This window comes from Agelaius tricolor, unplaced genomic scaffold (genome assembly GCF_023055355.1).
Source record: "Agelaius tricolor isolate 1412-34295 unplaced genomic scaffold, bAgeTri1.0.p SCAF_2, whole genome shotgun sequence".
Lineage (NCBI taxonomy): Eukaryota > Metazoa > Chordata > Aves > Passeriformes > Icteridae > Agelaius > Agelaius tricolor.
In genome coordinates this window covers 84,285,792-84,306,950 of record NW_027269262.1, presented here as the reverse complement: position 1 = coordinate 84,306,950, position 21,159 = coordinate 84,285,792, and the positions used below count along the sequence as shown (strand labels likewise).

The 21,159-nt window shown below is 44.5% G+C and overlaps 3 protein-coding genes across 10 annotated transcripts in view; 2 read left to right on the top strand and 1 right to left on the bottom strand.

Annotated features, from left to right (window-relative positions):
• Nucleotides 1–10,955, top strand: part of FBXO32 (F-box protein 32) — a 42,912-nt gene extending 31,957 nt beyond the window's left edge. The window contains exons 10-11 of the transcript XR_011678393.1: nucleotides 233–510; nucleotides 9,273–10,955. The gene's annotated coding sequence lies outside the window, so the exon portion shown is untranslated. The remainder of the gene's footprint in view (nucleotides 1–232; nucleotides 511–9,272) is intronic.
• The window catches only part of NTAQ1 (N-terminal glutamine amidase 1), a 34,822-nt gene extending 17,553 nt beyond the window's left edge, over nucleotides 1–17,269 (bottom strand). Inside the window, exons 1-7 of one of the 6 annotated variants that reach the window (XR_011678394.1) lie at nucleotides 17,140–17,269; nucleotides 16,873–16,972; nucleotides 16,171–16,221; nucleotides 14,026–14,174; nucleotides 13,568–13,692; nucleotides 5,250–5,384; nucleotides 519–750 (exon numbers count right to left, since the gene is read on the bottom strand). Coding sequence is in view for 5 of the 6 variants with exons in the window: in XM_071421751.1 (XP_071277852.1) it covers nucleotides 9,814–10,256; nucleotides 13,568–13,692; nucleotides 14,026–14,174; nucleotides 16,171–16,221; nucleotides 16,873–16,972; nucleotides 17,140–17,213 (942 nt within the window). In the remaining variant the exon portion in view is untranslated. Of the gene's footprint in view, nucleotides 1–518; nucleotides 751–5,091; nucleotides 5,385–8,875; nucleotides 10,265–11,653; nucleotides 11,812–13,567; nucleotides 13,693–14,025; nucleotides 14,175–16,170; nucleotides 16,222–16,872; nucleotides 16,973–17,139 lie in introns of those variants that run through there. The other 5 variants (XM_071421753.1, XM_071421752.1, XM_071421751.1 and 2 more) reach the window with 5 other exon arrangements.
• ATAD2 (ATPase family AAA domain containing 2) overlaps nucleotides 17,192–21,159 on the top strand; it is a 30,526-nt gene continuing 26,558 nt past the window's right edge. For 2 of the 3 annotated variants that reach the window (XM_071421739.1, XM_071421740.1), the window contains exon 1: nucleotides 17,487–17,828. In XM_071421739.1, coding sequence (XP_071277840.1) covers nucleotides 17,622–17,828 — 207 coding nt within the window. In that variant the 5' untranslated portion in view covers nucleotides 17,487–17,621. Of the gene's footprint in view, nucleotides 17,330–17,486; nucleotides 17,829–21,159 lie in introns of those variants that run through there. The other variant, XM_071421741.1, reaches the window with a different exon arrangement.

Below are 21,159 nucleotides of genomic sequence, written 5' to 3'. Positions count from 1 at the left end.
TGGCAGTTCACAGCCCAGGTCCTTAATGCTTATTTTTATGACTATAAAATGAAGCTTGGTACACCTCATGCCTAGGAAGTGGCTTAGCTCGCTCAGAAACTCAGGGACTTGCCAGAGGCCTTAGATAACTAAGTAAGATTTGTTTTAACTGCCCTCAGTATCCAAAGTATTTCCTACTGTAAGTATAAGGAAACATTGAGGATACTTAAACAACCATATTTGTTTATCTTAGGTCAAACTGAAGAGATTTTCCAGAACTACTGCAGCTGCATTTAACTGGCTGAAAGGCTGCATTTGTATAGAGTGCTTCACTTCTGACTCCATGATCATAAAGAAAAAGAGGTGAGCTCCACGGGGAAGTGCACACAAACCTGGGCAGATGTCTCCAGACATTCCCTCCTCGGGTGTGCTCCATTAACCTTGGCCTCAACTGGGCTAAGTCCTGCATAAGGAGGAAGCCAGAAGGAAGAAGACAATCACGAGCATTCTCTCCCTCAAATTTCTGAGAAGGTAATTACCTGAAGAGAGACAGATGTCCGGGCAGGTTTCACCTCGAGAGGAGATGAGATTCTCCAAGCCTGAGAATCCAAAGTGTCATAGGAGGGCAAGCCCACCAAAGCTGGATCCATCTGCTCTGCTGGGTGACATGTGAAGTGAAGCTCTGCAGGTCCTCCCCTCCAGCACTGTGGCTCATGCCAGGTGTGGGGGACAGCCACCACCTGGGTCAGGGACAGTATCTCAGTAATGGTTCTGCAAGACACCCAGTGCAAGGTAACTGGGACTACTGAAGGGACATGGTGGTATTTTCACACCTCATTCTTACTCCCTGGTACAGTTTTCTCAAGTCATTTAGTCTACAATCCTTGTTTCCTAAAAAGGTAGGGGAAAAAATGTGAAAAATGAGAAAATTTGCATCAAATTTGTTGTAACAAGGAAAACCTGACCTGTAAAATGTCCAAAAGCAGAGATGGACATTTTACAGTAGAAGCTTGGAGATCAATGGTGCTTCAGAGCATGCATGAGGCTCTGGCTGGACAATGAGGGTAGGAGGAGAGGAGGCCACACATGTCAAAATGCCCTGACCAAGGCTCTCATTCTGGAATTTGATTCATACAAATGCACCCCATTGCCCCTTTGCTTCCTGAATAGCCCAGGTCAGATTGCAGCATCCCCAGGTATCTAAATATAAACTGATAGCTAATCAATTGATCTGACATCCCAAGGTGTTACAGGCCTGTTTTGGTAGGAAGTGTGACCAGATATATTTGGGGATCTGCTGACCGGGTCCCCCAAACTGGCACGTGGTGTGACAATGGTGCCATACAGCCCCTGGTGTGCAGGATGGGCTTGCACTGCCATGACAGGCTCAGGCAGTTGAGGGCAATACCTCAGCCTTCAGCCACAACCTTGCAAGGTACAGATCACCTCTGCAATGCTGTCAGAATGATTCATTTCTAACTGTAACAGCTACTGGCAGGGCTGAGTGTGCAGGGGACCACCTCTGTCAGTGTCCCAACCTGCACTTCCACTGAAGGCTGACTGCTCTCTCTGCTGGCCAACCAAGAAATGGGATTTTCTCAAGACAGACCTGGTCACATACAAGTTTGCAAGAATGCACTGACCAAACAAATGCGTGCCAGAAAAAAGTGTCTATTTTTCTAAAAGCCACAAACAGCTGAATAAAAGAGGTTATTTATCAAATAAACTATATTCTTAGGTAAAAAGCAGCAGCAAAGAACAGAAAAAGGCAGGAAAGATGTGGTTGTTCCATCTTGTGCTGCTGCAATAGCCTGCTGGAGATGGGAGGAACCACCTGGGAGATGGGATATGCCCCCATTATAAGGCTATCATTCTCACCCTATGATGTCTAGAAATAAAAGGCTTAGAGCATTTCCAGTGATCAACAGAATACAGAAGTTGGGAGACCATGGGATTGTGAGTAACTGACCTGAGAGCAGGAGGTTTTCCCCTTGCTTTCTTCAATGCCTTACTCAAGGATCATCCAGTCCAAAAAGCCACCACTTACAGCTCTAAGCTCATAAAAACTGTAATAACTGGACAAAAGAAAAACATCACTATGGAAAAGGACAAAGCAAAGAAGGCTGAAAGGGAATGGGAAGGTAAGATGCACTAGGAAATCACTGTACTGAAAGTGCATAAGCAGCACATCTTTGTCCTGGATGCAGTGGGAAAGCATCTGGACACAGTAAAGATTCAAAGTCTCAAGGGCTATGGACAGCATGGAGTGTAAGTGAGCAGAGGCTGATCCTGTTGTGCCAGTGCACCCCAGACAATCAGCCCCCAATGCTTTCCTGTTATTTCCTGTCTCTCAGTGGCACGAGCCCAGTTCCCCTGCATCAAGGAGTGAGGCCCTCCCTCAGCACCACCTCAGCTGGGTGGCTGCACTGGCCAGCCTGGAGCTGCACCTGAGGAGCAGCAGCTGTGCTCTGCCATACAGCGTACCCCACACATGAACCTATCACTGCAGCATGAACTGTTTAGATACATCACTGGTCACAGAGCTGACAATTAGTGATGTCTGGCAATGAAGTTGCCTCCTTGCCATCAGATTTACAGTGGAAGGTCTTTGCTTGTACTTCTGCAGGTACATGGCAAAGTGGTTCTCAACAAACTTTGCTTTGCTGTCTGCAACTTACTGTAGTGTTCAGTGGGGAAGCCACACTGGTGGAGCCACCTCATTCATCAAATATGTGTTGAAAGGAGAGGTTAAACACAGCAAATTCCACAAAACAGTCAGAACTATTTGACTAACTCCAGTCAGGGTTACCTGGAGAAAGGACCAAAGAGGGGAGGAAAGTCACTTAGTCCCTCTGATGGGACACTAGGACTAATCAACACCAGAAAAGAGCTGGTTTCTGATAATTACAGTGAAGTGAGAAGCTTTTCTTTGTATTTTGGGCTCTAAATGAGCACTTGATATATTCCCAAATTCTTTCCTTCTGATATCATGCCCACCTGCAAGGTGATGAAATGCCCGCAGACTTGATGGGCTAGAGAGACAGCACCACACTATCACCATCCTCAGCACTGAATTAAATAATTCTCTGGCTTCTACTGATCCTTCTGGAATGACAACTTTTTACAAGAACCATGGTTAATTATAGAAAAGCTATAATCACACACACCCAGCCTGCTACATGTAAAATTAAGCACCCGTTCAGAATGATTACAGAGAAAAAGGACTAACTCTTCACGTTGGTTTTTTTTAAACTTGCATAGTCTGAATAATGGTTGTGACTGTTCTTCTTTACAGCCTTGATGCTGAAACTAGATTAAACCAGGCAGGCTCTTGTGTCTTGACCCCCACTAAAGGGAGTGTGTCACAGATTTCATGCACCGGAAACCAGCTGAGGTTAAATCAAATGACACACTCAAGTAGGGAGGGATGAGAACCTCATGTTCTGTAACAACTTAAAGGGCCTGTTGAGCAACGCACAGGAACTCCGTGTCTATGAGACTCAACCACTTGAAGGGTAAGAAGTGCTTAACACAACCTGTTCATCTGAAACGAGGATCTTGGCATTCTCACCTCTGCTGTGTCTAACCCAGCAAACTGCTGCTGCTCTGCAGTGGCACAAGCAGCCTTAGCATCACTCAGAACTAGTCAGTACCAACATCTGCATTCCCCAGTGTGCCTGCTACATCAGCATCAAGAGCTGCCATTTCACCCAAACATGGATACATCAGACCTTTTACAAAGGAGTATATATAAATCCAGCTGTTCCCTCTCGGGAGGGTTCATGCACCAGTTTATCAGGAATCCCAAGTTTCATCTCAGTTTCTTCTGGTGATGCTGATTCAGAGTGACAGAAACTGCAGATGAACTGTCCCACTCCAGAGGGGAGTGTCACAACAACTGGCCTCCTAACTAGCCCATGTAATACACTATGTATGTAACAATAAACCTAGGTAATGCATACAAGATTCTTACAAGTTTCGATATTTTTCTTTACTTACAAATAAAATGATCCCTTAATACTTAAAATCTTTATTGTGCTTTTCTTCACAGGAATGAAATATATCACAAATGTTTACTGTAGTCTCAATCCCAGTAGGTTTCCAAGGCCTGACTGGCTAAAGCCCTGAGCAACCTGGTCTGAGCTGATTTGAACAGGAGATTGGACCAGGGACTGCCTGACCCTTCTAACCAGTATTCTTCTACCAGTCTGTGAGTCTGTGATGTGCTAGAGTATAAAGTAGAATAGGTCCAAAGCTGAGAATTAAAGACCTCATTTTAGCCTGTTTCTGCAATTCCATGTTTAATGCACTCTTCTAAGAAGTGTGAGACTGCTCCAAACCCTCAGTCAGCACGATGGCTTTCCTGGGATGCCTGCAGGGATGCAGCTTGGTATCACCTCTGAGGATATTCAGCAGCAGACAGCCCTGAACAGGGAGGCTTTCTCACTCCCTTCCCCCCAGCCATATGGCCCTGTTGATTTCCTTACACCAGCAGGAGCAGCTGTCTGACCTCAAGGCAGGCCAGCTCAAGGAACCAAGAAGCAAAAAAAAAAAAACCCTCAACAAAACTTCCTTCTTTCTGTCAGAATTACCCTGAATTACCACAAGGCCAAACAAACACCAAATGCAAGAAGATGGGAGCAGGTGAGAATGCACAGCCAGCAGGACAAGCAAAAAATAGCAACTGCATCTTCCAGGAACTGTCAGCACTGGAACATTTCACTGAAATGGAAGGATTTAATTCTCCTCTGGCACAGCACAGAAACCTGGATACTTACCTGGTTTTACACAGTGCATGGAAGTTCACAACTGAACTACTAAATCAATTTTCCCTTTACACTTCTGCTAAACATGGACTAATCAGTAAAGCTAGTGAGGAAACTGAGCTGCACTGTCTATAATTGACAGCAATCACAACATGAAGAAAACCATATCTCACTTTTAAAATGTGACAACATGTAGCAATTTAGGCTACAATATTCAGTACTTTATGCACATATTTTTCCAAATATGCAGCTCTTTTCAGTTTCAGCACAGTAGCTGGAAAAGCAATATGCTTATGGTGGCATGTCTGCCTTTGATTTGACATTAAAAACTAAGTGCATTCTTACATAATTAAAATAAAGATTTTTATTCAGTTCATGACATTTCTGTCTGGGTGTTCTATTTTTCCAAATACCTATTGCATGTACAGAAATGTAAACCATAAATACAATGTAAGAGCAGCAAAACAAAACATATCCACTCAGAACCAGAGGAACTTTGCTCACTTTACTGTCCTTCCAAGGAACAGCTGTAATCAGTCTGACTGCCAAATCGATGCACGAAGTCTGAAAGGGAGAACACTGAGCCCCATCCCACTTCGGGATTCATACTGATGAAATCATCCAAGTTCATCTTGGAATCTAAAAAAGGACCAGAAAATGGAAATATTTGAGTTCCAGATGCAGGTTCTGTAGCACAGGCACACATCTTTCAAAAAAACATTCCAAACCCTTCTTCAACAGTTCTGTTCACTCCAGCAAGATTCTGCAAATTGTATGGTGGTACAGAAACATCAATTTCCAGTCTCTGAAACATCACTTTTGCCCCCATTCCCCTCTCTGCCCAAGGCAATAATCACATTACAGGATCAGTAAGCATCCAGTAAGTCACTAAAAACCAGCATGTGTGGGTAAGATTTTTCCCTACAACAGCGGCCGAGAAGGGTCAAGTAGTGTCAGAGAACTGGAGTGCAAACAACAACCAACACAGGGAAGTGCAATGCAGTCTTCCTGCATTCACACAAATGGGTTGACTCAAAAGCAGGGGAGATATTATTCACCCATTTAAGTTCTGAACCAAAGTCAATGGAGTCACTTTTTGCACTGAGCACAGAGGAACGAGCTGACAGCAGCAGTCAGAACTGCAAGTTGCTCATTGTCTCTCAGAAGTGATTGGTCCCTTGGCAAACCTGCAGTTTGTTACTCTCCAGATTACAGCATTTATCTTCCCTCCAGCCCTGAACTTTTTCCTCACTGAACACGGGCCCACTGCAGGGCCAGAATATGCAGAGAGGAGGAGATGTATGACCTAACCCAGTCCCAGCCTAGAGGGATGTTCAGGTGAAGAGGAGCACAAACTAGGCTGGAAGCAAATACTTATTTTTTGTGAATCCTGAATGACAGAAGTAAGTCAGGGGGAAAAGTTTAACTGGCAGGGTTTCAAGAGAAAAGTAATCATGACTGCTCTTTGCCAGGATTTAATCTGCCCTGTTTCCTGCAGGAGGGGTGGAAACCATTCTGTCCCATTCATGGATCCCAGAGAGCTCACTGGAAAAGTGCTGGTGTGCAGTTTTGGGTTTAGGTGCCTTATACATCCTTTTTCCAGAGTTGGCCTGGTACAAGCTTTGCTGACTCAGAACCATGCTGATCAGAGGTTCAGTTCTGATAACAAACATCTGTGGGCTTGTTGTTTTGACTTCTTACCAATGATGTGCACAAATAATCTTTTAAAATGACCATTAAAGAAAACTGGCTGAGAATGAGTTTAAGGAACAGAATGGTAAAGCCACTGTTACACTTTTACTTTACAGATTTACTGTTAACAGCTCTCCCCCTGTATTAAGTATTTACTTTACCAGGGATGATTAATGTATGCATTTAAGGATAAAGAATCAAACAAGAGGAGGCTCTAATGAATAGATTATAAAATCCAAAGGATGGAATTTGCTTCAGCTGCAAAATGCTTGTCTAACTAGGCTTACCATTATGGACAGTGTAAGCAAGGAAAGGAAGATGATATTCAGGAACCCCAGACCCAGGAGTGCCAGGCATAATCCAGCCCCTGAAGGCCTCTGTTTGCACCACATCTACACTAAAGCACAGCTTTGTGATTTGCCTAATCCCAGCTTTCACCCTTTCTGAGGTATGGCCCCTAAATCTTTTCTTGTTAACCTGTTTGAACTCTGTATACAGAAAATCCTTATGTCCAGCCAAGCATGCTCCTACTGCTGAAGTGAGTCTGGCAGAACAGGGATCCTTTCTGCCTATGTGGGAATTTCAAATAGCACAAGCTCAGCAATTTGCTGTCATAGCTCAAGAACAAATTAGTAGTGGGTAACAGCTCTTGCTTGCTGGAGCTGTTACCCACTGTAAAATCTGTTAAATCTGTTACACACTGTTAAATCTGTTTTCCAGTTTCAAACTGCTCTTTTCCCCCCAGATGCTTTTTCAAAATTAATGTGATTCTTCATATATGTTAAGATTAAATAAATAAATAAATAAATAATTCTCTGCTTTATGTGAATTGAGCATACTAAAACAATTCATAAAACTGTTCTGTGAATGGGAAAGCAGTCCAAAGGAGATTGTTCCAGTAGTTACAAACACAGCTGCTGTTCGCAACTTGGAAGTTGCTGCCACAATGCCTGCAGGAAATGAAATTTTCTCTAACTTCGGAAGGATTGTGGCAGATTGTTTTACCAAAGCAAACAAGTCCATTCCTGTGAAGAGCGACGGCCTAAGAACCTGTCGGTAGATGGCACTGGAGCAGCACGGGAGGTGTCCGTAGGGAAAACCTTAGTGAGACCTCTCCCGTTTTATTCGTGCAATAACAGCCCCTCTATGCTGCTCTTTCCTATCTGAACGCCGTGCATGCCGTGTTAGACCTTAGAGCGTTAGGAAACAGCTCGGCAAAAATGCATGAGAATACCACAAAGTCCTCTTCCCGAAGCAGATAAGAATGACAAACATCAGAATTTTAAAAAGATACACCTGGATGCTACAGCTGGCAAACCAAGATGGAGATGGTCTCTCCACAAAAGCACAGAGCATGTATCCTACAACATTTTTACAAGACCAACAGCAACAGAATTGTTTTATTTTAAGATTTACATTACCCTTGCAGTCCCCCTCAGGTGCTGTGACTGCTATACTAGCTTGCATTTGTGCAATGTCTACAGCTCCATCTTCCTCTTTGACCAAACTTTGTTACACACAACCCCCCCAAATGAGACCAGTCTGGCCCATTTTGGGATTCCTGCATAACTTTATTTTTGTTTAAATCACGTCTGCCACTTTTACCCCAAGCAAATAAAAGGCCACTCACTATCTCAGGCATTGTTAGCCATGATACTTGTGGCTTCTGCCAACAATAGTTAGAAAGCAGCGTTTAAGCCAAGCCTCAGCTTGGCTCACAGACCTTGGACTAACTCAGTGTAACAACAGCTGCCCAAGGGCTGCTGGAAGCAGGGAAGTCTGGAACAAAGCCTCCAAGATCAGTTCTGCTGATGCCTAAAACCTTGGGGGCAACTAAACGAAAGCTGGACTCTTCACACACTTGTGTAGGTGTTTACAGCTCTCTTCAGATCCTCCTCCCTCGTCTGAGCTGGGAGATAAGTCAGAAGGACTCTTCCCACTCTCAGCTGGGGGGCTGCTGTCTCCACCCTTAAGATAAAACTGACTGTGCAAACCATCCTGGCTGTAAAACACAACTTACCACTTTATATTTTGCAGAAAGTGGTGTAACTTCAACAAGCCATTCTGGCAATTTAAATGCTTCTTGCCAGTTGTGTCTTTATTGTATCTATCTTACTTGATTCATTACTTCCACAAAAGCTTACAAAGTAAGGACCTAACTTTAGAGACTGGAGTCTTATTCTCAAATGAGAGCAGCAGAAGGTTCCCATGAAGTGCATAGGAGCTGCTGGTATCCCTATCAGTGCCTTTTCACTTTCACTAGGATCCTGCTGCCATTTCAGAGAGGAGATACAGAGAGCAACTGCAGACATCTGCTGGGTCTCTGTCTGAGAGATTTCCTGTTACATATATGTTTGATACACAGTGTCTCCAGAATTTCTCAGCTGTCCTATTCATGCTCTTCAAAATAAATTTAAAAACCAAGTAAAATCTCATCATTATTGACTACCAGGAATTTTATTAATAACAAAAAGAACAAAAAGCTTTTACAAATCAATCCAGCAAGTGTGTTACTGAACACCTTGGGAGAACTGAAATTCAAACCAGTGCTTTTCAGTGTTAGAGCTGCTGCTAACACATGCACATAAACCACACAACCATCTGTCTGGAGTAATTTTGAAATTCACTGTGCAAGCTGCATTTTACACAGGCTTGCAGTAAGGAGGGCTGATCTCATCCTAAGTCGTAAACTAAACAGAATCAGAACTCATTAATTTGTGGAAAGAAGATTTAAAAGAAAACCAAAGGTTGGGCTCACCAGCTCTAGAATAATGAATCTGTTCACCAAATCTCATTTTTTTATTATTTTAACAAAATATCCTGTTTTTTCAACAGGAGGTCACTGGCAAACAGGTGGGACCAGGGGAATGCTCTGCAGCTCAGGTATGTTTATTCCAGCAGAGCAGCTTTGAGGACAGGGCAGGGTGAGAAAGCTGGTGCAGCCAATTAGGCTGGCCAGCCCCTTCTGCAATCCATGGCAGCAGAGCAGAACAGAGGCCAGAGCAATGCCAGTAAAAGACACAGAGGCCTAACTCTGGGAAACAGCTAGAGAAGAGCCAGATCCAAGAAGCTAATGCTTAGCATGTGAGTTCTGAGGAGATACTGAGGAGTCTGAGAGGGTTTGGGGTTTGTTTTATTGTTGTTTTATTGATTGGACTGGAGCTGTTTGTCTTTTAGAGAAATGCTTTTAAAAATCACCTTATGCCAGCTTCAATTTTTTTAGGCATAGACTGGAATTTATGACTCCGTGTAAGCTTATTTTTGATGATTTATTTTGCAACCCCATGAGCAGGACAAATACAGTTTAAGATTTATTCCCTTTGAGGTACTAGTAGGAGAAAAATGCTTCATTTGTTAATGATCAAGATTGCTCAATTCAATTACAAAAGACTTTGGTAGCAGGGGAGGGCTGTAGGACTGGCTCCTCTAGAAGCTTCCCCCATGTCCAACAGAGCCAGTGCCAGCCAGCTCCAGGACAGACCCACCTCTGGCAAAGGCTGAACCCATCAGTGATTGCTGTAGTACCTCTTCCTTTAAGAAATTTAAAAAAGCTATTGCACAGAAGTAATTGTGGCCAGAGAGGAATGAGAATACGTGGGAGAAACAACTCTGCAGACACCAAGGTCAGTGAAGGACAAGGGGCAGGAGGTGCTCCAGGCACCAGAGCAGGTATTCCCCTGCAGCCCATGGTGAAGATGATGGTGAGGCAGCTGTGCCCCTGCAGCCCATGGAGGAGCCTCAGGCTGGAGCAGGTGGGTGCCCAAAGGAGGCTGTGACCCCTGTGGGAAGCCCATGCTGGAGGAGGCTGCTGGCAGGAACCTGCAGACCTATGGAGAGAGGTGGCAGGACTTGTGACCCTGTGGGGGACCCATGCAGGAACAGCCTGCTCCTGAAGGACTGCATCCTGTGGAAAGGGAGCCACACTGGAGCAGTTAATGAAGATCTGCAGCCCATGGGATGGACTCACATCGGAGAAGTTCATGAAGAACTGCATGAGAGGAACCCCACACTGGAGCAAGGGAAGGACTTCTGTCCCTGAGCAGCAGTGGCAGAAACAACCTGTGATGAACTGTGACCACCATTCCCCACTGAGGGGGGAGGGAGGAGGTAGAGAATTGGGAATAAAGCTAAGACTGGTAAAGAGGGAGGGGTGAAGGAAAGGTGTTTTTAGGATTTGTTTTGCTCCTCATTATCCTGCTCTGATTTTGACTGGTAATAAATTGAACTAATTTCCCTAAGTCAAGTCTGTTTTACCCATGACAGTAATTGGTGAGTGATGTCCCCCCATCCTTATCTCAGCTCATGAGTTTTCATTGCATTTTCTCTCCTCTGTACAGCTGTGGGTGAGAGTGACTGAGCAACTTTGGTGGGCACTTGGCATCCAGGCAGGGTCAAACTGCCACGAACATCAAATAACACAAATAAGAAACAGAAGGAATATAAAAACCTTGCATCTTCTCAAAAGCTTAGGAATTTGGTTATTCTAAATAACAGCAAAAAAAAAAAACAATCCAAAAAGCAAAACAAACCTGCTCTGACAGAAATGTGCCTCACAAATAAATTGGTATTAAAACAATATGGGGTCAGTTCTGTCAGCCATTATATTGCAGTCACCTCTAACATGAAATATACAAGTAATTTAATCTTACGCAAACACAAATCAACACGGAAAGCAGACTGGTCTATCAAAGTGAAACGGCAGGGAGAAAAAAGTTATCTGCAATGGAATTTGGCATGGACACGAACATTAATACCCCAGGCTCTTTTATGATAACAAAAGGTCTGCCACCCAGTTTCACATCAAGTTAAAAATAAGGCAGCTTTATGCCTGATAAAACTGTGCTGAGACATTACAGTTGGACCCAGACTCCTCACAGACTCACAGCACTGTGCACATTGAAGCACACATCATTACAAAGTATCTCAGTGAATACAAAGGGAAGACAAAGAGTAAAGCTGGAGGAACTGGTACTAAATTAACCAAAACTTGAACTGGATGTCCTAGATCTGAGACAATCTGGTCCTGTTCTGACTCAGACCTTGAAGCTCCCTAGTGAATGACTTTTCACCTTCAGTGGGTGCAGGGTAACAAGTTTCTTTCAGCCAACTGAACAGGAGACCAGAGCACATCAGCACAGTGCTGTGTCCATTTGGAGCTCAGCCCAAAAAAACCCTCCAAAATATGGACACACTGGAGTAGGCCCAGAAGAGGAAAATCAAGTTGTTTGGTGCAGGACAACATTTATTCAAGGAGAGGCTCAGAGGACTGGGTCTCCTCAGTCTTAAAAAGAGAAGATGAAGGGGAGACATTACTGCTCCCTACATCTACCTGATCAGAGGTAGGAGAGTGGAGCCAGAGTCTTCTTGGAGGAGCCTGGCAACAGGACAAGAAATGAAAAATCCAAGTTGGAACATCTGAAATTCAGATTATATACTAGGATTTTTTATTCATTGGTTGTTTACCAGTGGTCAAACATTGGAACACTGTCCACAAAGTGGTGGAATCACCATCTCTGTAGGTGTTCAAGACCAGACTGGACAGAGCCCTGAGGAATACCTCTTTTGGGCAGATGTTGGACTGGATAACCAACAGACATTTCATTCAGCATGGCAAAGTATAGAGCAAAGAATGAAAGCAAAGGAGGAAGTAAGAGGTACATATCCTTCACTATCTACCAGCACCACTGAGAATCTGAGGCTGGCTGAGACCTCTGGCTGCTGCTCACCAGTGAGGTAAAGCTCAGCCAGACACAACAGGCAAGGGGAGAGTTACAGGGTTTGCAGCTATGGAGTCATGTATCCCCGCTAGAGATACATGGACACATCTGCAACTGAGTCATTATGTAACCTACTACCCACAAGTAATGGTTTTTTTACTCTTTTGATTTGAATAGAATTTTTTGCTTTCCTGGTCTGACCTCATCTATACTTCTCATGCTTTCATTAGCTCTCAGCTATCAAAACAACAAGGTTTCCACAGACAAAAAAGGTCTCAGCACCTACAAGGCTCCAGCTAACAGAGAACCATTCACTGTAGTTCAGGAATCCTACACTCTCTACAATACCTGTGCATAAAACTGCTGAAAATAATAACCAAGAGCTAGAATTCAAGGTGCTTCATAACCTGGATTGTCTAGAAAACACCTAAAGCCTCATAACAAAGACTACATCTGTGTTCCTGCTCACTCCCATAATTCATTTCTACTCTCATGTGAAACACCAAGCTTCCTTAGAAGCCAAAGCAAAGACTGAGAATTAATTTGCCAGCAACTTAAAACCATCTGGACCTAAAGACAGAGCTATGTTGTCAATGCTTCATTGACCCTCCCTTCTCTAACATAAACACATAGCAGTACTGCATTATTAAAAATCAACAAAACCAAACATGCAGAGCAGTAACATGAAAACTCTTTCAAACTCTTTCAAGGCAAAATGTCACCATGCTTTCCTTGGAAGAAAATGAGAGTACAAACAAACACACACATGGCAAATGTTACTCAGCTTGCAAAACAGATGATTAAAATAAGCTGAAGTGCTGTGTGATAAGAATGCTTTAAGCAGCTCTACAGAATAGGTGGCAAGTCAGCCTCTGGGCCAGGCAGAGAGAGGTAATCACTTACACAAGGCTTAAGGCTTAGGAAGAACTTGCCAGTGACTTAAAATATCCTGGGGTCCATTCACCTGGTACAGAAACTTCAAACATTTCATGCAGGCAAACCCACCACACTGAGCAGAGTGAAAACTTCCTCCTGCCAACACTACTTTGCCAGAATGGGATCTGTGTGCTAGAGTGTGGTATAATCACTGTGTGAAATCACTGAAAAATTTTGTGATCCCTAAGCAAGTTATTTGGCCTGTCTGCTTCAGTTCCCTGCTGTAACAGTATTACTTACCTCCACCCTCTGCTCAGTTTGTGAATATTAGTAACTAATGTTTGATACGTAAAGGCCAGAAGGGATGTTAGACTATGTGTTCAAAAAAGAGAGTGCCAAATGCTTCACAGCCCTATTTTTTTCCCATATGAAGTGATAAGCTGGCTGGACAAATGTTACAGAAGTTATTTATTTCCCATGTGCATCCTGGACTACTTCATTCAGCACTGTAAGCAGGAAGGAGTCCTGGGAGCTCACCTGCAGTTTCAATGCAAGGGTATGGAGGAGGAGGTTTCTGCCATTTCCCATTTGCATCCTTCATGTGAGATCTGTCTGAAGCAAATGTCTTCAAGTACAAATCTGCTCGAATCATTCTGATTTTCCTAAAAACACAATGCAAAATTGTATTAAAAGATGCATGTACACAATACTGCAATAATCGCTCAGAATAAGAGTACTTTCCTCTCATCAAGGAACACTAATGTTTTTAAATACACAAACCAGCAACTTTGGGCCAAGTTGTTAACATGAAGCTACAGTAGGAAAGAAAAGGGCTTTTGATGACTAAAGTAAAAAGCTTTAGAAAAGTAACACAGTGCATTTATTTTACTGAAGTATAGTAAAGAAACCTCTGTCACTATGCATACATAAATAGAACTTCAACTTTGATTTCATGAAATAACATCCATAGTCTTTATATTTCATGTCATCATCACCTGTGAAACTCTGGCCGAAGGCTGTCATCCAACCTGAAGGCCTCCACACTGTACACATCAAAAGGACAGGGAAATGGCAACACTGTGTCAAGATCATAAACGAAGTTCTGCTCCCGGCTGGAAAGATGAAGTAGAATAACATGGTAGTCCTGGGAAGAAGGGGAATTGCCATTAGTTCAACAGCAATTAATAAGAAACTGGCAAAGAGAATGAAAAAAAAAGATCTTCCTAAAAGCATAAGTTCAGATCCAGTTTTTAAAGCCTGCTTGCTGTCCTTGAAAATTAAGCCTGTAACATTTCTGGCAACAGGAGAGAGATTTCCTAATGTCTATCTTGCCCATCTGCTCTTCCAGAAACCTTGCTATTCTCCCCATTTCTTTGCAGCCTCCTTTGATTTAAGCCAAGACAGCAAACTAAAGTTTACACTACTCCTAAGAAAACAGAAAATCTCTCTCATGTTCCACACCAAACCACAAAAGTTGCTCGGTTATCACTTTTTATTAGACTCAGTCATAAATAAACTCACAAGATAAAATGATAGGTTAACATTAAATTTACCTAGTGATCTCTTCTAATAAGAGATTTTGTACCTGTTGCAGTAACACGGTCTGTGAATTTGAGTGTCGAGTGTTCAGCTGCCAGAAGCACCTGAAAAACCAGCACACCACTGAAAAACCAGCAAACAGCTCAGATCAGGAGGACCACAGGAGTGAGACAATTTCCTCTAGCAGCTCTTGAAGCTGGCAAAGATATCTACATCACACTTTTTCAAGGCAACTACTTATTTTATCAAGGGGTTATGCAGTGCAGTTTTACTCCTTACCTTGTAAGAAACACAGGAGGAGATTTGAGGACACTGCAATTACTGACCTTATACGTCAGGTATGTGCACTGCTGTTTTCCAAAACTAAATTGAAGGGAGCCCTTAACAAATTACTTAAATTTATATTGAATCCACTCACAAAAAGGGTTGAGCAATATCTTTTGACACTTTCAATATTAAAACCACAAAGACATTTGTATGAAAAAGATTTGGGCAATCTACTTCACCAGACCAATATACATACACAACTAGATTCAACAATATTTAGAAAAACCTATTAGAGAGCATAAGAAAAATTAGTTTACAAGCTTTATACAGCCTATGATCCATTAAAATGTCAAAGTTAAAAGACCTTTGAATCTATGAATTTTTAGGAGAAATCCACATTCTGACATGGCCTTTCCTGACTCTGCTATTCCCTTTTAGGTCTTCTCTGTAGCACTTGGATCTCTTTTTAAACCAAACTTTTTTTTTTTTTTTTTTGCACCATAAAGCTACCAATACTTTGGAAGAAAGTGAATGATTCAGAAATCAGAAAACTTCACAAGTTTGCAGATTACTCTGCAGAATTTCAGAAACAGAAACTGCCACAAGAAATAGTTTTTTCTGTGCCAGATAACTGAAAGGACCCTATAATGATACCAAGGAATTCTGCATCAGCAATTACTGAACTACATTAACTGATCAAATGACATTTCAAAGCCACTGTTTATGGGTCAGTTTAACTGCTGACACCTGAATACACACATAACTAACACTCTTCTATCCTCTGGCATAAATATGTTCATCCATCTACTTCTTACAAGTACAGTCATCTACCTAGAACACTACAGAGCTGGCAGCCTCAATACCCAGATAACAATTTTCACAAATCTATTATGCATTCTTACTGTAATTAAGACTTATCACCTATAGGTTTTACTGACTGTCCTGCTATTAATTTATGAGGGATGGTGCAAATGAGCACTAGATTTAGGCTATTTATAAATGTGTTGTAAAAGAATTATAAATATTAATGCAATACTATGCAATGTGTGGAGTTGGAAGGGACTTTAAAAGGTCATCTGGTCCAACCTCTTGCTCAATAAGACTATCCTAAAGCCAACTGCCCAGGACAGTGTCTGGATAGCTTCTAAAAATCTCCAAGGATGGAGATTCCACAACCCCTCTGAGCAACCTGCTCCAGTGCTCCATCACCCTCAGAGAAGAAAGTGTTCCTTTATGTTCAGATGGAACAGATTGTTACATGTCCATGTGTGATTCTGCAGCTATCAACTACAGAGGCACACACTCAAAATTATTGAGAGTAATGAATGCCTTACCCAGACAACAGGCTCATCTCCATGTCCAGATTTCTGCTTCCAGAGTGGAATCTGAAAGTTAAACATGAACCTGAATTGAATAAAATCTTTCAGATTAATACAGATTAATTGCAGGTAAACTGGTTAGTTTTTTTTGCTAACCTATCAGTTTCCTCAGCTTACATCTGTGCTGCAGTAAGAAAGTTTTTTCTAGTTTATCTCTCAGGAGGATGAAATTGGAGATACTATTCTGGGCCACATTAAAAAGAAGTGTGATGGAATCACCATCCCTGGAATGATCCAAAAGACTTGAGGATATGGTTTAGTAGTGAACATAGTGGTGTCAGGTTAGCAGTTGGACTTGATAGTCTTAGAGGTCTTCTCCAGCCTTACAGTTATTAATGGTTCTATGATTTTATAAAGACAACTATTCTCCTAAATTGACAGATTACAGCCAGAATTACTCCCACAGCTCACAGGGACACCATGTCTCATTCCACCGTCCTGAATGCAGTGCATAATTAAAAGAGCCCACGTGGTGTGGCTGGCACACCTCTGAGCCAAAGCGAGCTACAGGACGGGTTTGGACTGAATCTCACCTACGGGCTGGGCTAAGGGCTCACACCCCAACACTGGGCCGGGACCATTCTCACCTACACTGGGCTGCGGTCTGAAGGCCCGAGCCTTTCCACAGCTGTCTCTGATCATATCCCATTGACTCACCATCCTCTTATCATTGGATATGAAAACAGCGTAAAATTCTTCTAAAGGGTACCGATCCTGACTCCTGATGTAGTCACAAAGCTTCCAAACATTTTCTTCACTGCAAAACACAAAAACGGTTATTTATTTTGTTTTCCTCCAACTTCATTTCTCGAGCCCAAGATTGTGACCAGCCCGCAGCCGCGCCATTCCCGCGGTGGCCCCGGCTGTCCCGGCGCCTCACGGCGGTGCGAGGGGCACCGGCCCGCCCGTCCCCGTCTCCCTTACCAGTAGCAGCTGGTGTAGGTGCAGGCGGGGCGGGGCGGCACCGCCGCCTCATAACCAGCCTCGGGCCGCGCCATGGCCGGTCTGAGCGGGGCTGAGGGCGGCGCAGGAAGCGCTGGGCCCGGCGGGAGCAGGCGCTATGCCGTCCCCGAGGAAGCCGCGGCCATCCCGGCTGGGCGCGGGCACTGCGCGGGTACGGCCGGGGCGGCGGCGGGCGGCGCAGGGACCCCTCGGGCAGGCGGGACAGGACGGGGCGGAGCCGCGAGCGAACCCAGCCCCGCCCCGCGCCGCCGGCGCAGCGCTCCGAGTTTTGGGCGCCAAACGTCTGCGGCGCGCGGAGCCGCAGTGCGCCGCGTGCCCTTCCGCAGCGCGCGCGGGCTGGGAGTAGCGGCCGCAGGGGCGAGCGGAGCGCGAGGGAGGGAGCGCGGCGGAGGGATCCGGGCGGCGCGCGCGGCCGGCGGGCGCGGGGCCGCGTCCCCCTCGCCATGGTGGTCCTGCGGAGCAGCGCTGCCCGCCCGCCCCGCATGGCTGCCCGCGACAGCCGCTGCCGGCGGCCCCCCTTCGACCTCCTGGACTCCAGCTCCGAGTTCATCTCCCTGGAGTCCCCCGCGCTCAGAAGCCACCGCGTATGGACGCGCTCCGGGTCCGCCAAGGCCGCGGTGTCCAGGGGCGCCAGGAGAGCCGAGGAGGCCGTGAGTGGCGGGTGGGGGTGGGGTGAGCACGGCCTGGCGGGCAGCGCTGGGCTGCGGGCCCGGAGAGGCGGCGGGGGGAGCCGGGGCTGGCCGGGAGCCGCTGGGAGGAGCGCAGAAAGCGCTGCCGAGTGGTGTTCCGTGGAGGAGAAAAAGAGGGGAGAATCGAGGTTTTGGGGCAAGCCGCGGCGGTTGGGGGTGTGTGAGGAAGCAGCCGGTCCGCCCTCCGCTCCCGGCCGCCCCCCGCTAAAGGGGGCTCGGCACAAGCCCTGGTCCTGGAGCCGTGGCAGCGACCTGAGAGCCGGCCTTTGGGAATACAAACCTGCATAGCCTCATGGTTTGGTGTGTTGTATGACATTCCCCATGCCCGTTTATTTTGGTTCAGTTCCTTATCTGAAAAAGTTACCTTGAGGAGGTCTTAGACAGCTCTTTGCTTTAGTTGCAGTAATGCTTATGGAGCGCTCTCTGTTTAGATGACAGAAATGCATCAAAACCGGCGCGACACCAAATATATAGGACCTCTGAGGGCGTTCTGCTTGCTCCGAAGGGCCTGCTAAATACTCCTTAGTCAAGTGTATCCAAATAGTATTTTGCATGCTCTAAAAAAGAAAACGTGTAGAAATCAGGGTTCATTTGTACTTAATTAAAGTGCATAACCTAAACCGGTGAAAATGTAACTTGAGCTTTCTATAATCTTGATCTGCCCTAATGGAAGAGAGAGAACTTGGACGATGGTAAAGGATAAATACCAAGTGGCCTGTGCTCTCTGCATCTCAGCATTGCAGCTGTAATAACTGAATCATTGCACTTTCCATTGTTTTTAACATAGCTTTCAAAAAACTAAAACTTTCCTCTGCTATTTCCAAGTCAGGCTCTACTCTGCAGGCTGTCTTGCATTTCTGTGACAAATAAAGGCAGACCAGGTCCCACTCAGAAGTGGTCTGTTCTTCAGGGGCACCCTGCCCTGGAGTGATGCTTCTCAAAGACTCTGTTTCCTTCCAGCAGCAGTCTTTCAGGAGTCTCAGTTGTATGAATTAATTTTATATTTTTATATTTTGTGCCATTATATTCAAGACTACTGAACTGAAAAGGGAAAAGTCCTTGCAGTGGTGGGTTTTTTACCCCCCTTACAAAGAGTCATGGAATCTTCTTAAAGATCACTGCTTTGTTTTTGCAGTCTCCACTAGAAATGGTTGTTGGGGGCTAGTTCAGCCTTTGCTCAGGAGGCAAGGCTGTAAAGCATTAGGCAGATAATCCTGCTGGCATGTGTTCTCCGTGTGGAAAACAGGAATGAGGAAGCTAAATGTAAAGTCGTTCCTGAAACCAAAGCAGAATCATTGTTATGAAACTGGTTGCAAGGTTATTCTTTGGTTTGGGTTTGTTTGTTTTTTGGGGGTTTTTTCCCTTCCTTTTTCCTGTGCATTGAGCATGAGCTCATCACCTCATTTGTAGGATGCTGGGCTCTCCTGGGGGTTTTATCTGTAGAGATAATGTAGAATTGCTCCATCTGATCTCTCTCTGATCATGAGAACTGGTGCTAGCTTCAAGTTCAAGTCCTGATGCCTCTTTCCTGTCTTGTTGATGTGCAAGGACGTGGTGGTGGCAGCTTTTGCTTTTTTTTTCTGATATCAACATATGGTTTATCTTTAGTTATACAGCTCATTTCATCCATAGACTGTAAGAACCATACAACAGGAGATCTAAGGTAAACAAACATCTGCTTGGTTTATTCTCTTCCAGGTTTCCAGTCCCACTAAGTTTCATGAGTGAGTGTCCCAGTGAGATCCAATTGGCTGCTGTCCCTTTGGAAGCTGTGTATCTCCAGGTCTATAACCGTAGTTATAGGGTTATAATTCCCAAAGCTGAACAAGTTTGTTCTTGTGACCTGTATTTGAGGGCAGTGTGCTCCAGAGTTCCCTTTTTTGTCTGGGCATTCTGACCTGTATCAGAAACAATGGGGCCAGCAGGACCAGGGCAGTGATTGCTGTGCTCAGCAATGGTGAGGCCACACCTTGAATCCTGTGTCTAGTGCTGGCCTCTCATGACAAGAAAGATATTGAGGTGTTAGGATGTGTCCTGATAAAGACAGCAGAGCTGGGAAAGGTCTAGAAAGTAAGTAATGTGAGGAGAAGATGAGAGAGCTGGGGGTGTTTAACCTGGAGAAAAGGAGACTCAGGGAAGACCTTATCACCCTCAACAACTACCTGAAAGGAGGTTGTAGGTGATCATCCTCTTGTCTCAGGTAACCTGTGACAGGCCAAGAGGATGTAGCCTCTGGCTGCACCAGGGAAGGTTCAGGTTGGACATCAGGAAGAAATTTTTCACAAAAAGAGTGGTTAAGTCTTGGAACAGGCTGTGCAGGGAAGTGTGGAGTCACCACCCCTGGAAGTGTTCAAGAAATAACTGGATGTGGCACTTGGTGATGATCATTCAAAGGTTGGACTCGATCTTGGAGTTCTTTTCCAGCCTTAATGGTTCTATGAAAGTGAGTTGGCAAGCTCCTCTGCCAGCTGGGGTCTGTAGAAGTGTGGGTGTCCAAGTGGTGTAGCAGGTCACTGGCTGTTTCCTCCTGGGTTATGGGGGCTTCATTCTGCTCTCTGTCCCTGTCTGGGTACCATGAGGACTGCTGGTCTCACTGTTGAAGACTGAGGCAAAGTACTTCTGCCTTTTCCTCATCCATTGTCATCTATTTGCCTGTGCATCAAGTGAAGGATGGTGATTCTCTTTAGTCTTCCTTTTCTTGCTGAGATATTTGTAAAAATATTTTGTGTCATCTTTTATGGCAGTAGTCACATTAAATTCTGTTTGGGCTGTAGCCCTTGTAATTTTCTCCCTGCATAACCTCTCGACATCCTTGTGTTCCTTCTTCACTCATCATCTCTATCAATCAGTGGAGTTACCTCTTGGTAACATCAGTGTGAGAAGAGTAATCCAGTCTGGTTTCTGCCCTTCTTAGTATGAGATTTAGTTTGGCATACTTGCAGTGAGACCTTGGGTTGTAAATGGAGCAAGTGCTTCCCATGGTCATTGCAGCTTTCCTCACACAGTAAAAGTCAATAGCATCCTCCTTGCAGAAACACCAATGTGAACAAGATGAACATCCATGAAGAACTGTATCCTGAGTTCCCTTTGGTTTTCTGTGGATAAATGCTGCCCTCTGGAAGGAAGTCTTTTTATATCCCTCTGAATGTCATTATAAATGGAACAGAGACAGGAGGAAAACTTTTCCAAAAAGATTTTAATCCCAGTACTAGGAATTTTTCTGTTGCATTAAATATATAGAAATCTAGCAGAAAATGAACCCCCTTAGGTTCCAGCTGCTCCTCAGAGATCA